Genomic DNA, 14,260 nt, shown 5'->3' on the forward strand with positions numbered 1-14,260 from the left:
TGGAAAAACCATCAGAATTGATGTCTCAGTCATCATCTTTCCTGTCCCTCAGTGGCTTTTCTCTTAATCAGGTAAGTGAGAACCAGAGCCTGCAGCTCTTTGCTGTTTGAACTTAATGTTAAACCAGTGGGAAAGCTGGAGGAAGTCCACATGGGTGACTTTGTGTAAAATAAAATGGCCACATTTGGGGTCAAAATGGGGAGTGAAAAAGGGGTTAGGAAATACTTTGTTCTATAACTGTTTCCTTTGTACAGTCTCAGTGTTTGAAATAAATTCAACACCTGAACTCTTCCATTCTGTTTGGTTTTCTTGTAGGAAAGATACCCAAATAACAGCATGTTCAATGAGGTGTATGGGAAAAACATGAATACCAGCACAAAAACAGAAGTCACCCCTTCAGTTGCCCACCAGGAGACTTCACTCTATTCTCTCTTTGAAGGGACTCCGTGGTCTCCATCCCTTCCAGCCAGCTCAGGTAATCCTGGTGTGGTACTCATTGTGTCCTAAGAGGATTTGAGCTAATTCCAAAGTGACTGCAAGTTATATGTAACTGGAAATTACACAAAAACCCCAAACCTGCTTGACAAGGTCTCTGAAGGTTCTTTGTATATCCTTAGAAATACAAGGGGATCCTGTAATTAATAGTGTAAGAATCTGGATTTTAATTTAAGCACTTGAGCAGGATAAATGTTGTAGGAGGTGTTAAATCCTGAAGTCTCTTTAACTTAGCTTCCTGACAGCCATTTGGGAGTTTTAGCTCAGACATCCATATGCTTTCAGTGTTCCTTCTGAAGAAGGAGAACTGGATTTCATAATGTAGATATTTGAAAGAGAGAGAAACTATGTGACTGGAGAGTGTGGAGGAAAATACAACAGTGGTGGGTTTTGTTGGGGTTTTTTTTTTTTTTACTGTTAATCAGGCTACAAAGCAAACCAGCTGCTTCCTCAGTAATTATCTTCTGGGCATAAACTACTATGTCATGATTTTATTCTCACTAAAAACCCAGAAGAATGTGGGGGAGGAATGAGTTGAGCCTAAGCAATGAGTGGATTTTAAATAACATCTGCACTGGATGAGATGTTTGATTGCACTGAGACTTTTGCAACCAACCAGGAAAAGCCATTTGGGGTGAAATGGAGGGAGTTGCAAAGTGCTTTTATTCTAGCAGGATTTATGGCTCACATATCTTCAACTTTCTCTCCCTTCACCACTTCATTCCTTCTGCCCTGCCTGCAGACAGACTGCTCCATGCTCATCCTCCTCTTTTGTTCACCAGTGGCTTCTGGTCTGAATTGCTTTAAGACTCCTGGAAGTGTAAAACATTCCCAGACTTGGGAGTTCAAGTTGTAAACTTGTAGACTTCTCAAGGAAGGTCTAGTGTAATTTTTTTTTTTACTGGTTTGTCAAGCTTGGAGACAGATACTTGTTTAGCTCACGACCAGTTCTTCGAGAGACATGGGGAACTGGCTTCACCTAGGCTGCCATCTTGGAGTTTCTTGGGTTGGGGTTCTATGGTCAGAATGAGACATAATCATTCCATTCTTGCAAATTAGGAATTTAGGAATATGCTCATGTAGTGAAGGGAATGAAAACTGACCTTCAGCATTGGAGCAAACTGGGTGATAGCAGGATTTGCATCAGCACTAAGAAGTTCATCCTTGGGAGACTCTGCTGTCTCTGCTGACCTGTTTCCTCTTGCCTTGTAATCCCTAGATCATTCAACACCAGCCAGCCAGTCTCCTCACTCCTCCAACCCCAGCAGCTTGCCAAGCTCCCCTCCAACCCATAACCACAATTCTGTTCCCTTCTCCAACTTCGGCCCCATCGGGACTCCGGACAGCAGGGACAGGAGAGTCGCAGACCGCTGGAAAACAGATAAGCCAGGTGAGTGCTGTGCTCCAGGCTCGTGCAGAGCCAGCTGCCCGTGGCATTTGCTTTCCAGTGCTTGTTGCCATGTCCCTCTGAATGTGTCTTTCTCCCCTCTTAGCAATGGGAGGGTTTGGTCTGGACTATCTCCCAGCAACATCCTCCTCCTCGGAGAGCAGCTGGCACCAGTCCAGCACTCCCAGTGGCACCTGGGCAGCCCAAGGCCCTCCCAGCATGGAGGACTCCTCAGCTGTGCTTATGGAGAGCCTGAAGGTAGGTTGGGCTGAAATGGTTCTGTGGGGCCATTAGCCTGTTGCAAACTATCAGAGTTCAGTGTCAGAAGCCAAAGGTTTTTCCTGCAGATGCACTTACCTCTACAGTGTGGGAAGTGTGACCATCACAGTTTTCCAGTTCTTGCTGGTTTTGAGGATTTTGCAGAACAAACCCAGGCTGGCAGGACTGGAAGAAATGATACCATTTGCTTTGACTACTGTAAAATTAGTAATTGTTAATGTGGGATGAATTTTTATGGTAATGAGGATTCTGGAGGAGGAGAAGATTCTTCCAGGGAGCCTCTTCTTAGAAGGCCTTCCTTGAAGCCTGGGTAACTTTGATGATATCCACCTCTGCGTGATAGAGTTTTATAGAATGTTAAGGGGTTGGAATGGACCTTAGAGATCATCTAGTGCCAACTCCATGCCCTGGGCAGGGACACCTCCCACCAGAGCAGGTTGCTCAAGGCTCATCCAACCTGGCTGTGAACACTGCCAGGGTTGGGGCAGCCACAGCCTCCCTGGGCAACCTGGGACAGTGTCTTACCACCCTCACAGGGAAAACTTCTGCCTGATATCTAACCTAAATTTCCCTCTTTCAATTTCTCCCCATTACTCCTTGTCCTGTCACTGCAGTTCCTAACACAGAGTCCCTCTGCAGCTTCCCTGCAGGCAGGAGAGGAATTGTCCCATAGAAGGAGAGTATAGAATGCTGTCTCTGCTGTCCCATCAGTAAGAGTGGGAGCTGTCTAACTTAGGAATGTTGGCTGTTTGTTTCCAGTCCATCTGGTCCAGTTCCATGATGCACCCTGGCCCCTCGGCCCTGGAGCAGCTGTTGATGCAGCAGAAGCAGAAGCAGCAACGCGGACAAGGCGCCATGAACCCACCGCACTGAGACGGAGGAGACAACCCTGGCAACGACGGCTCCATAAACCATGGCATGTTGGGTCTGCAGGACTGGCCCACACGGTCCTGTGCAGGTGGCAGCCCTCTCCTCTGTTCCTTGCTGTCAGGAGGGCGTAAGTGCTCCACCGACCCACTGAGTGTGCACAACACGTCTGCAGTGCAAGCAACCAACATCAGGAACTCTCCCATCCCCGGGGCCCTTCGGAGGGAGAGAGGAACTGCTGTTTGGCTCACTCAGTAACCCGATCTCACCGCCTCTCACCTTCTCCATCTTGCATGTCCCCAGCCACATGGGAAGTAAAAGCTGAGAATGAAGGGCAGATGGGAGAAGCCAATGAGAACTTCTCAATCCTTTTCCTCTCTTTGGGGAGATCCGATAGGAATCCATTAATGATTGCTTCGCTGACTGAGAATGTAGTCGAAATTACTCCTAAACATCTTTATTACTATCTCAGTAGTAAGACCACACTGAATTCTTCCGTACACAGACGTGCTTCGTAGTCAGTGTGTAGCAATGAAAGCCCCAGTTGCTGCTTCAGTCAGAGGTGGGTGGTGTGAGGTGAGGCTCAATCTCCTGGAGTTTCATGAAGGAGAGTCTGGCACTTGGCACTGCTTCACCCAGAGGCTTTGGCCAGCCCACAGGTGGGTTAGAGACTCCAGCATGAAATGTCCTCCTCTCAGTAGGTGTTTGAGCTGTGCTGGGTGACGTGGGGCGTCGCAGCACTCTGCTGAACAAGCGAGTTAACTGCTATGGGGTTTTAAATTAATGTTTGATTCCTGTACATTTTACTGTAGCATAGTGGCTTAGCCCCACACAGGGCAGGCTAGTCTGTGCATTCACAGCCTGACTCATTTTAATAGGTAGGTAGAAAGCTTTCAATGAGGTTTTATTTTGGTTTTTTTGGGGTTGGTTTTTTTTTCCCCCCCCTTTCCATCCTTCCACCTTTGCTGAACGCTAGTAGTTCCATTCCCATGTGCAACATCTTGCAGGAAAGAATCAGGGGTCCAGCAGGGCTGGGTAAATCCGACAGTCAGCCTGGACACTGCGGAGCGTCCGCACCCTCGGCAAGGCACAGGTCAGCTCTGCACAAACCCTCCCCCTGCCCCCAGCTGCAGCCCCAAGGCTTTCAGTTCCAGGAGGAAATTCCAGGCACCTGTGGCCACGTGTGTGAGCCACACACGGAAACAGCTCAGTGCTGTTCATCGATGGGAAAGGTGCAGAAGGGACAAGGAAAAGCGTTTTGTTTGCTATTTATTAGGGGGAAGGAAGACTGGAAGCTTTGTTAAGGAAAAGGACAGCGTTTTTTGTTATAGGTTTCCCAGGGAAGTGACGGAAACAATCTCAATGTCCATTTGCTGTGTTTAGCAGTAGGGGTTTGTGTGATGGTTCAGGAACTCTGGGCTGGAAGTCAGCTGCAGAGCAAAGCACATGCAGGAGCCGAAGTGACACTGGAGTCTGGGCAGCCCCAGAGAACACGAAAAAGGGAAGGCGGAGGAGCCGCGATGCCCCTCGGGGGGGCACGAGCAGCTCCCCACGAGCTCCACCTTGGCAGCATCACTGTCCTGTGTTGCATTTCGACGCTGTCTTTCCTTTAACGAGTCCAAAACGAAGTTCCCACGCGGTGGGAATACAGCCCCACCCCTCCTCCCGTGTGCTTCCCTCCCGGTGTGTGTCCGAGCTGTGCTCCCAGGCAGCTGCGACATTCCAGCGTGTGATCCGTCGCTGACTCTTGCACCCTAGACGAGCTAACCAGGTTGGCCATCTCACTCCGGCAGTGCCAGGCCCTCCCAGCCGCTCCGTTCCACTCGTGCATGAGCGTCCGGCCCTGGGAACGCTTCGGGCCCTGCTGGGGACTCCCCTGCCCCCCAGCCCTGGGGAGCCAGGCAAGGGGCCCCAACAGAAACTGGTTTGTGTCGTAAGCTTCTTTTGTGTTCTTTGTCTGTCTGTGCAAGAACTGCAGCTGCTGAAATCAGCTTTGCCTTTAATTAAACCATGTTCTCTCCAGCCAGGGCTGTGTGTAGCCTTTATTTCCTGTGGGATTTGGCTGCAAGGCCTTGGAAAATGTCTTGGGTTTTTTTTTTTTCTGAAGAAGGTTTGAAGTTGGGGGTTTTTAGCTCTGTTTGGAAGAGAACTAAATAAATGACAAAATCGGGCTTGGTGCAGATAATTGGATTGTGGGTTTGTGCTACCTGTGTGCAATGGGTTTTATGTACTGAACCAAATATCTGGGATGGGAGCAGCTTGCAAAGCTCCTTTTCTGCTGGAGACTGAACCTAGTAGGGCACAGGCAGTGGGAGATGGAGGGTATGAATCCTCCTGCCTGCAGGTCAAGGTGTTTGTTGGCTGTTTGCATGTTTCTAGACGTGTCAGAAAACTCCAGAGATCATAGTATGTTAAGGGATTGGAATGAAGCTTAGAGATGATCCAGCCCCAACCCCTGCCCTGGGCAGGGACACCTCCCAGCAGAGCAGGTTGCTCAAGGCTCATCCAACCTGGCTGTGAACACTGCCAGGGTTGGGGCAGCCACAGCCTCCCTGGGACAGTGTCTCACCATCAGAACAGCAAAAACGTCTCCCTAATATCTAATCTAAATTTCCCTCTTTCAATGTATCCCCATTGTCCTGTCACTCCAGTTCCTGGCAAAGAGTCCCTCTCCAGTGTTCTGGTTCTGGATGTGTTCTGGTTTTGAACTGACAGGTGTTTGCAGTACCCAAGCAGCTCTTCAGAGTAAGTTCCTTTTCCAACAAATAGGACATTTAGGTTATTGGGATAGTGGAGTTGTCCCGAATTTGTGTGATAGAATTGAGTGGGGAAAACACTGCCCTTAGCACCTTTGAAGCAAAGCACTGAAGTTCCAGGCTGTGTCTGAGTCACTGACTGATCAGGAAAAGCTTTGAGACACAGCTCAAAATGTGTCAGCTTTTATTGGTGAGGGCTGTGAAGTCACTGTGTTTGAAGTGAGGTGTGAGCTGGAGCAGGGTGAGGCTGCATGGTTTCTTCTCTTGGGGCTGGCAATAATGTTTGAAGGAAGAAAATGCTGTTCAGCCTTTCCTTGTCTGTAGCTTCCTGAATGTCATTTCCCCTCCTGGACCTGCTGGCAGGGCTGAAAGTGCAAGTGGCACCACCCCCTTGTGGGTTTTCCCAGCTTCTGGTGAGTCTCTGTAAAAGCTTTGTTAAGGATAGGGTAGGTGGGACAGGGCAAGTCTCATGGCAAGAACAGGATTTAGGAATGAATGTATTCCTAAGAGGAAGACAATTAGAAACTTCTTAACATGTCCCTGTTTTAGAGATCAAAACAAAAGGTAAAAGAAAATATAAAGATTTTAATCCAAGTAGCAATAACATTTAAAGCTCATTTTCAGATTCAGAAAATGATATGGAAAGTTCTTAATGGCAACAGCTGACTTCTTAATTTCTTTCCATGATTTTCAGCTCTTCTGAAATCACCTCCAGGCCGACAGTGTGAGGCTGTTGAACGAATGCAGATGGGAAGATGCCAATCTTACCATTGCATTGGCCTTCTAACCAGTCTTCATTCACTGGAAGGAAAAATAGACACAGGTTTTGTCACCTAGGGATGGAGATACAGGAACGTGATTACCTCTGTGTGCTACAGATAGGCCTGAGATCACCATTGGAAGGTGTTTCTGCTGATAATCCCTTGAGCCATGCTAGAGTCTGGTAGGGAGAGGAGGAAAGGGGATGAGAAGGAACAAGGAAGAGAGCAGAGCTGTAAGGTAAGGGATGCACTGCCAAATGTGTGAAAGTAGGTCAGAACAGAGACCAAGGGGCTTGGAAACCCCCTTGAGTGGAAATAGAGTGTGGAGAGTGAGGAAATGATCTGAGACCTTGGGCTGTACTCAGGATAGAATTCAAGTGTTTTCACTTGTTTTCCATGTTCACATAACCCCAAAGTCTCTGCTACCCTGGATTGAGTGAAGCCTTGAAGCTCTGAAAATCCTCCTGTGGGGAACCCAATGAGGCAAGAACTAGCTTTGCAATGGGAAATATTTAGCTCAGCAGTGAAGGGGAGAGTAGGATTTTGGACTGGGGGGAGTCATCAATGTATGGTGCAAAAACTCAGTGGTACTGCAGTAGAGGGGAGACTGATTGCTTGTGTACTGCTCCCAAAGCCTGCCAGCCAGCATAAACCAGGGACAGAGCTACAGGTGGCAAAGTGTCATAACATTTTTTGCCTTTGAAACTGTTTCTGATATCTTCATTTCACTCAGGGGCTCAACTGAGGAGGGAAACGTGCCCTGCAGATACGATTCTTCACCTGATATGGCTCACAGCAGCTTTTGCTGAAGCACAGTAGCTTTGTCCCCCCTCCAAGGCTCCAACTCAAGCACATGGACTAGATCTTGCTGAGGTGTAGTCTGTATTTAAGCCTCAGTTCTCATAGAAGCACTAAGGACTAATATTGGAAGAGGTCTGAGGCTAATGGAAGATTGAAAAAGAAAAGCAGAGGGGAAAAAGGTGTTGGGTGAGAGGGATTGGGACTCAGGGCCTGTTCCCATTGCAGGGATGGCAGCCAAAATGAGGCATCTCCTTGAAAAAATCCACTGTGATCAGGAAGCTTAAACACAGCTCAGGTGAAACTCCTGTCTTAAGTGTTTGGGGAAGGGGATGGTGGAAACAGGGGTGTGATGAAAACACACTGAAGTGTGTGTAGCATGGGAAGCCCACAGGAGAGCTGGAGGAGCTCTGCTGCTGCTGCACTACCCTTGGAGGTCCCTTCCTCCCTCCCCCTGTCACAGGAGGAGCACCATTACCTTTGGATAAAACGAGGATCACGTCTCCTGCCTGAAATTCCAGGTCTTCGGGTTGGGTGGCTTCATAATTGTACTGTGCCACAACTTGGGTTGGTCCTGTCTCCTCAGGCATTGCCTCCTGGGGCAGCTCCTCTGGTTTGCTGTCTGGTAAAAACCCTGCTCCCTAGGGCAGGAAACAAGCTGGTGAGGACACACACCTTTTGGCTTCTCCTTTGTACCAGGGAAAGAAACAAGCTCTGCTTCTCCTGCTCTTTGCTCCTCTGCCTCTCAGGAGGTCACTGGCTCACATTGAAAGCCACATTGTGCTTGTGGCAAGGAAAGCAAAGGCAAGAGGGGAAAGAAACGGTGGCTGCCACCTCTAGCTGCCACTGACCTCTGTGATTTCACACCAGACTGTCAGATAGTTGTCCTTGCTCTGGCTCCAAGCTGCCTCCAGGTTCTCTGCACTCAGAGTCACCAGCTCTTGGCTGTCTGCAGATTTGTACCTGGTGTGCAGGGGATGCAGGTGAGCTGGGAGCTGTTCCCACAGCTCTGGCTCCCTGCAGTGGGCAGTGCCTCACCTCAGCTCCGTGTGCTCGGGCTGCAGCTCCAGCTTCTTGCAAACCAGGTCCAGGAGTTCCTTGTAGGAGAGGCCTGGCTTGACTGCCAGGGCAACTGTGTATTTGTAATGCACCTTGAGGATGTGGGGGGTGGAAATAGCTGGTTCAGCCTCCTGTGGGCAGTGAATGGGATATGTCACTTTGTGACTGGGATATGGAAACTGGTCACCTGAGTCAGATTGTGTCACCCAAGCTCTATGGTTAGATATTGGCTGGTTAGCAGCCCCAGGAGAGAGCTCACCAATAGATCAGGCATCAAATTGTGGCTTTAGGGTGACCAAATTCAAGATGTGTCCACCCTCCAATGCTGTCTTTTTTTTTTTTTGAGATGGGATTGTTGTGTTTTCCCATGTCTCTCCCCAGCTGACCCTGCCCAGGAACATGTGCATCGCAGCCAAACTCTCACCTATTTCTCCCTTCTCAAGTGCCACAGGTCAACTAAGATGAGAGTCATACAGGGGCTCTGCTCACAGCCCTGGATCCACTGAGGAGTGGACCTGGAGAACTCCCAAAAAGCAGCCCTAGCTGCCTGGTAAATGCAGATTTGTAGCACCAATAGGACCTCTGGGTCTGAGCTCACAAGATGTTACCTTTGCTGTGTCTCTGGGCTGCGTCGCCGTAGCAGGAACGTAGTCTGTGGAGGAGGAAAGAGGTGGCTCAGCAGGTGGGACAGGGTAAGCATTGTGCTGCTCTGTGCCTAAATACACAGTCAGATCTCCTGCAGCTCATCACTCTCTGCAGCAACACCAACCAGCCGTGGGGCCAGCAGTGGTTCCTCGAATGGATACAACATCTGCCACCATGGGCTTCATCCATAACATCTAGGTATAACCACCAAGCAGAGGTTTGGGCTCTGTGCTTTCCCTCTTGCAGGGATGGGAGTTTTAGGGGTGGGATGTCTTTGCTGTCTCTGCCTCCTGCTTTAATGTCCTCCCATCCTTGACTGCAAATGGGTCTGGGGATGAGATGGAGATGAGCCCTAGCCCTGGTCTCAGAGGGTGAGGACATGGCACAGAAGAAAAAGTCTCAAACACCTCAAACCTGCTGCTGGGGGTCTCTCCCCCATGGCCCCACATCCCCTTCTCCCTCGCTGACCTGGCGCTGGCCGCCGCGGCTTCTCGGGCACAGAGGAGGTGGGTGACTCAGGCATCTCATCTTCCAGAGGGGTTTCTTCCTGTGCCAGTGGGAAGAAGGTAGTACTGTCAATCCCAGTGTTCCTAAGGCAGCTGAGGCCTTGTGAAGCCCCCACTCCAACCTGCTTCCCAAAGTCTGTTTGGGGTCTTGAACTGGAGAGGAGTAACGTCACTCCCCCTTATCTCCCCAGCATTGCTGGCCACCAACGTGCATTTTGCAGATCTTTGAGCTCATGTTGACCATGAGCCAGAAGAACCAACCTCAGCATCGTGAGGGGGAGGCAGTCACAGACGTGAGTCCTGCTGGGAGGCAGGTGATGGGTGGATGTGTGGGGATTTGCCCTCCCCAGAGCACCATCTCCTCCTCGGCCTCCTCACCTGGAGATACAGCTTGTTCTGGAGCTCCACAGGCTCAAGGAAGTTGCAGGGGACAATCCCTTTCTGTGGGGGAAGGAGAGACAAGTGGTGACTGCTTGGCAAAGAGGCAACATGCTTAGGGAGGACACGACCAACTGTGTCCTCACCCTGCACTGCATCCAGGAGAGTCCCTGAGGGTTGAATTTTAGTTCCTGCAGGTTGGATGGTTTCACTGAACCCTGTGGCCTAGGCCAGCGTGGACATAAGGGACTTGAGTCAGGAATTTGATTGCTGACAGCAAAGCTTTGCCCTGCAAGTCCTCTGCAGAGCCTCACTGCATCTGCCCCTCCTGCCCAGCATACTCCTGGTACCTTGCCATTGAACATCACTGTAGCCCAGTTGTCTTTCTCTTTCTTCAGGACAAAGACAATGTTTCCTGGCAGGACCTGCAGCTCCTCGGGGGTCTCAGGGATGAACTCGAACATGACGCGGTGTGGCTGCCCTTTGAGGGCCCTGGGTGTGGGAGCAGTGCACAGGTCAGCAGGCTGGGCAAAGTCGTTGTTTTACATTGTTGGGGGAGCTCAGATTTCTGTCTTCCTGTTTCTATGACCCATTCTCTGTCCCCCCTGAGGTTTGGGTTCTGGCTGGACACTCGGCTGTGAGGATGCAGGATGGGGCTGTGCCTGGCTACATGGGTTAGCAGCATCATCCATCCTTCATCCAACTTACCTGAGGATTTCAGGGGTTTTGGGTCTGGGGGGAGGACCAGAGGCCTGCCAGCAGGAAGACAAAAAGGAAAATTATCAGTAATCTGGAGGATTTGGGTTGCTTTGCAGAAATGTCCTGCAGCCTTCTACCACTGCCATCACCCCAACACTGTTCCTTCCTCCCTGTGCTGGTGCCTTAAATGCCATGAGGAATATCACTGGCTTTGCTCTTTCTAAGGAGCAGTTTCCAAATTCTTTCAGCTGCAGTTGGTTTTCAGGGCCACAATCCTCTTTTCAACTATGATTTCAGTTTCAGCTCAGAGGCTTGAGATGTCAGACACCCTGCTGGCTGCACTGAGAAGGATGTAACTTGTGTAACAGTGCTGTAGGCTACAGCAGCTGTGCTTCTACATATCCCCTCAAAAAGCTCCTGTAAAATCTCTCAGACATCTTTAGAGTTGGAAAGATGCTGCTACATCATTAGGAAAATGCAAAGGGCTGTGGCAAGGGGGAGGAAGTTGGAAACCAAAAGCAAAACTGCTCCTTTCCATTGAAGCTTAGGCAGAAGAACCTAATGAATCTTTTGGGGAGGGTCAGAGACAGCTCTGTGCTGAAAACTGTCACCCTGCAGCAGTGGTGGGGGCAGAGGATGTGCCGCCAGGCCACTACTTCCCCATTCAGGGAAGCAGCTTAACCTCAGCCCCAGCTGTGTGTGGGTTTGGGCTGAGCTTCCTGATGATGGAGAGAGCAGCTGATCATGGGGCAGCATCTGCCTCCTCCCCACGGCAGTGGCACAAAGTTCACGGTGGTGACGATGCTGTTTGCTCCCCACTGCAAGCCAGAGCTCTTGGCAAGCTGCAGGGTGACATCCATCCCACATCCTCCTGGACTGTCACCAAGGATGCTGTTCACTGGGGGAGGCTTACCTGTGGTTGGAGGGGAGCAAAGCCTGAAAAATCATCCTTGTCCACCACAGATGCCACCACCTAGAGTCAAAGAGACAGGTAGTGATTTGGTGCTTATTAGACCTCTGACATCAATACTCCTCTCCTGCTGTTGGCCAAGCCAAGCTCCTTGGGAATCTTCAGGCTCAGGAGGGGCTGTGATTTTAGGCTAAGCATCTTGGACCATAGGCTGAGTGCTCCTGGCACCAAAGCTCACCTCAGCTGTGGTAAGTCCTCTGCTCTTAGCCTCACGGTTACTGTGGTTTGAGTCATTGTAACCTAAAAGTTTCCCTTTCTGTTTTAATCACAAATGTTGAAGGGAAACAAAAGGTCCACCTCTGAGCCCTTACCTCCTACAGGTGACCTCGAAAAAATTTAGGAAGTCGATGAATGGTTTTGTACAAATTTCTGGGGTTCCCCTGACACCCAAGTTGCTGCTTGGCTCTCAGCTGTCTGATTCCCCAGTGCCTGCCCAGTAGATAATTCCCTTTCCAGAGGAATGCTGCCTCCCAGGGCCTGAGCCCAAGGGTGATATCCCAGTGCTTGGGCTTTGCACACTCATGGCAGAAAAGCTTGCTTGCTTGCCTGAGCTGAAAAGCCCTTTTTAAACATTGCAGGGGGAAAACTGGAGGTTGTTTTAAGGTGTTAGATGTTAAATAGCTTCTTTCCCCACCCCTTGCAAATATCTTGGCTCAAGCTGAAGCTCCAGTGGGATCTTTCCAGCTCATTGCTGACTGTCCCTCATGTCTCACTGAGACATCAAACTGCAAACAGGCCATGCCCTGCAGGAACATGCTTTTAGCTCCTCTGGTCCCTGTTCCCTCTGAGATCCCTGTGTGCCATCCCTTCCTCCAAGCCTGGGGGGATGCCCAGGGCACAGACCAGCTCTGTATCCCTGGCTGCCCAGCAGACAGCAGCTCAGAGGGGAGGTGAGGGGGTGGAGAGCAGCTCTCCTCAGCCAACAGGCTTTGCCTGGATAAAGAATACAGTTCTTCCTTACCACTGCCTTTCCTAGGTAGTCCTTCTTCTCCAGCTGAGCCACTTGCTTTTCGTTTGGCCTGAAGAGCTTCCCTGCAGGAATGGCCACCAGGTCACAGAGCTTCTGCTTCTGTAGCACAGAGAAGTCATGGAGTCTTTGGAGGTGAGAGCAGGGACCGCTGAATGTCCCCTTCCTTCTGCCTCTGGGGTTAGGGTCTGCTCCAGAAAGTCAAACCACCACAGTGACAGCCCAACCCCAGCCCTGACGTGGTCCATTTAACCCAGTCTTCTCCTCCCTGCTCTTCCCATGACTTGTGCCCCACTACAACACCCATTCCCACTGATTTTTAATCCAGGTAAAAGATGGTTCTGCTGTCCCTGGGATTTTCCTCCCTGTGGGGCTGCTGGGAGTGACCAGCAGCAAGACCTGCTGCTCCGTACCAGGATGGCTTCCATTGCCCTGTCAATCTTATTGTGCTGGGGCTCACTCTTCATGCTCATGGCCAATGTCAGGTGCTCCTCAGCCTTCTTCCAGTTCTCCATCGTGGCATACACCAGTGCAATATTGTAGAGAATCTGTCAGAGGGATGGAGCAAGGAGATGACCTCAGAGCATCCAGACCGCAGCCAGGAGCTCAGGAAAGGAGAGGACTACAGGGTGGTGGCACTGTGCTAGTTTGCTTGCTTTTTGCAAGGCACAAAGAGAGGTTGTCTGTCTTCTCCTTGTATTTCTTGTGCTGAAGAACAGACCTTTGGATCAAAACTGCCAGCCAAGTGTGTCTCACCTCACAAGCAAAGAGCCTGTACCGCAGCCCCAGGATCTTGTAGTCGATGAGCTGGTTGCCTCGCAGCTGAGCCAGGGCCTCTTTGAAATCCTCAATGGCCTTTCCATGGCTGTGGAGCAGAGGACAAGGGCATCACCAGCTTGTGGTGCCAACCTCCCTGCCTCTAAGCCTATACCCAAACTTGTGTGAGTTCAGTTGGGTCTCCCCTCTCTCCTTATAGTGTTTCAGACACCCCAGGGGAAGAGAGAGGCTCCAAGGCTGGTGTTAATCCCAGGACTGCACTGCTGAAGAAAGGAGCCTGTTTGAGCCTTCCACTTTGGGCCGTGGGTTACCAACCAGCCTGGGACCATCCTTAGCTGAAGGTTGACATCTCTGCAAGCAGCAACTAAACTTTAAACCCTTCCACTCACTTCTGCCTCCGGTAAAACACTGTCCCTCGCTGGAAATAAGCCACTGCCAGGTGCTTGTCGCAGCCGATGCTCCGGGTGAATGCCTGCACAGAGGTAGGAGTGGGGTGAAAAGGGCAGATGGTTAAGAGACTGAGGGTGTAGAGCAGTTCATAGTATTGTAGTATGTTAAGGGGTTGGAATGGAGCTTAGAGATGATCCAGCCCCAACCCCTGCCCTGGGCAGGGACACCTCCCAGCAGAGCAGGTTGCTCAAGGCTCATCCAACCTGGCTGTGAACACTGCCAGGGTTGGGGCAGCCACAGCCTCCCTGGGCAACCTGGGACAGTGTTGTAGCTGTACCTGTCCTGTTTTAGCTGCGTGGCCTGAGCTGGGCTCTGTGGGCTGTGCCTCCCTGCAGAGCTGGGCACTGGGTGGAGAAACCTGTGCCAGGCTCCTGTGTTTTCTGAGCTGGAGCCATCGGTCACCTCTCAGAGAGAAGGAGGGTGAGCAGTAGAGCCATGCACTGCTGCTGCCTTACCTCTGTTCACT

The 14,260-nt window shown here is 50.6% G+C and overlaps 2 protein-coding genes across 2 annotated transcripts in view; one reads left to right on the forward strand and one right to left on the reverse strand.

The window, feature by feature from the left end:
* The window catches only part of SMG7 (SMG7 nonsense mediated mRNA decay factor), a gene marked incomplete at its 5' end in the record, with an annotated part of 20,679 nt that extends 17,413 nt beyond the window's left edge, over positions 1 to 3,266 (forward strand). The window contains 5 exons of the mRNA XM_009076303.1: positions 1 to 71; positions 316 to 475; positions 1,715 to 1,885; positions 1,989 to 2,140; positions 2,921 to 3,266. Of these exons, the coding sequence (XP_009074551.1) occupies positions 1 to 71; positions 316 to 475; positions 1,715 to 1,885; positions 1,989 to 2,140; positions 2,921 to 3,034 (668 nt within the window). The remainder of the gene's footprint in view (positions 72 to 315; positions 476 to 1,714; positions 1,886 to 1,988; positions 2,141 to 2,920) is intronic.
* Positions 3,267 to 6,454: 3,188 nt separating this feature from the next.
* The window catches only part of NCF2 (neutrophil cytosolic factor 2), an 8,155-nt gene continuing 349 nt past the window's right edge, over positions 6,455 to 14,260 (reverse strand). The window contains exons 2-15 of the mRNA XM_009076304.1: positions 13,734 to 13,816; positions 13,324 to 13,432; positions 12,981 to 13,115; positions 12,562 to 12,669; positions 11,544 to 11,603; positions 10,640 to 10,683; positions 10,282 to 10,423; positions 9,932 to 9,994; positions 9,516 to 9,594; positions 9,011 to 9,054; positions 8,382 to 8,533; positions 8,195 to 8,306; positions 7,822 to 7,984; positions 6,455 to 6,585 (exon numbers count right to left, since the gene is read on the reverse strand). Coding sequence (XP_009074552.1) covers positions 6,455 to 6,585; positions 7,822 to 7,984; positions 8,195 to 8,306; positions 8,382 to 8,533; positions 9,011 to 9,054; positions 9,516 to 9,594; positions 9,932 to 9,994; positions 10,282 to 10,423; positions 10,640 to 10,683; positions 11,544 to 11,603; positions 12,562 to 12,669; positions 12,981 to 13,115; positions 13,324 to 13,432; positions 13,734 to 13,816 — 1,425 coding nt within the window. The remainder of the gene's footprint in view (positions 6,586 to 7,821; positions 7,985 to 8,194; positions 8,307 to 8,381; positions 8,534 to 9,010; positions 9,055 to 9,515; positions 9,595 to 9,931; positions 9,995 to 10,281; positions 10,424 to 10,639; positions 10,684 to 11,543; positions 11,604 to 12,561; positions 12,670 to 12,980; positions 13,116 to 13,323; positions 13,433 to 13,733; positions 13,817 to 14,260) is intronic.

Source organism: Acanthisitta chloris, unplaced genomic scaffold (assembly GCF_000695815.1).
Source record: "Acanthisitta chloris isolate BGI_N310 unplaced genomic scaffold, ASM69581v1 scaffold23266, whole genome shotgun sequence".
Classification (NCBI taxonomy): domain Eukaryota; kingdom Metazoa; phylum Chordata; class Aves; order Passeriformes; family Acanthisittidae; genus Acanthisitta; species Acanthisitta chloris.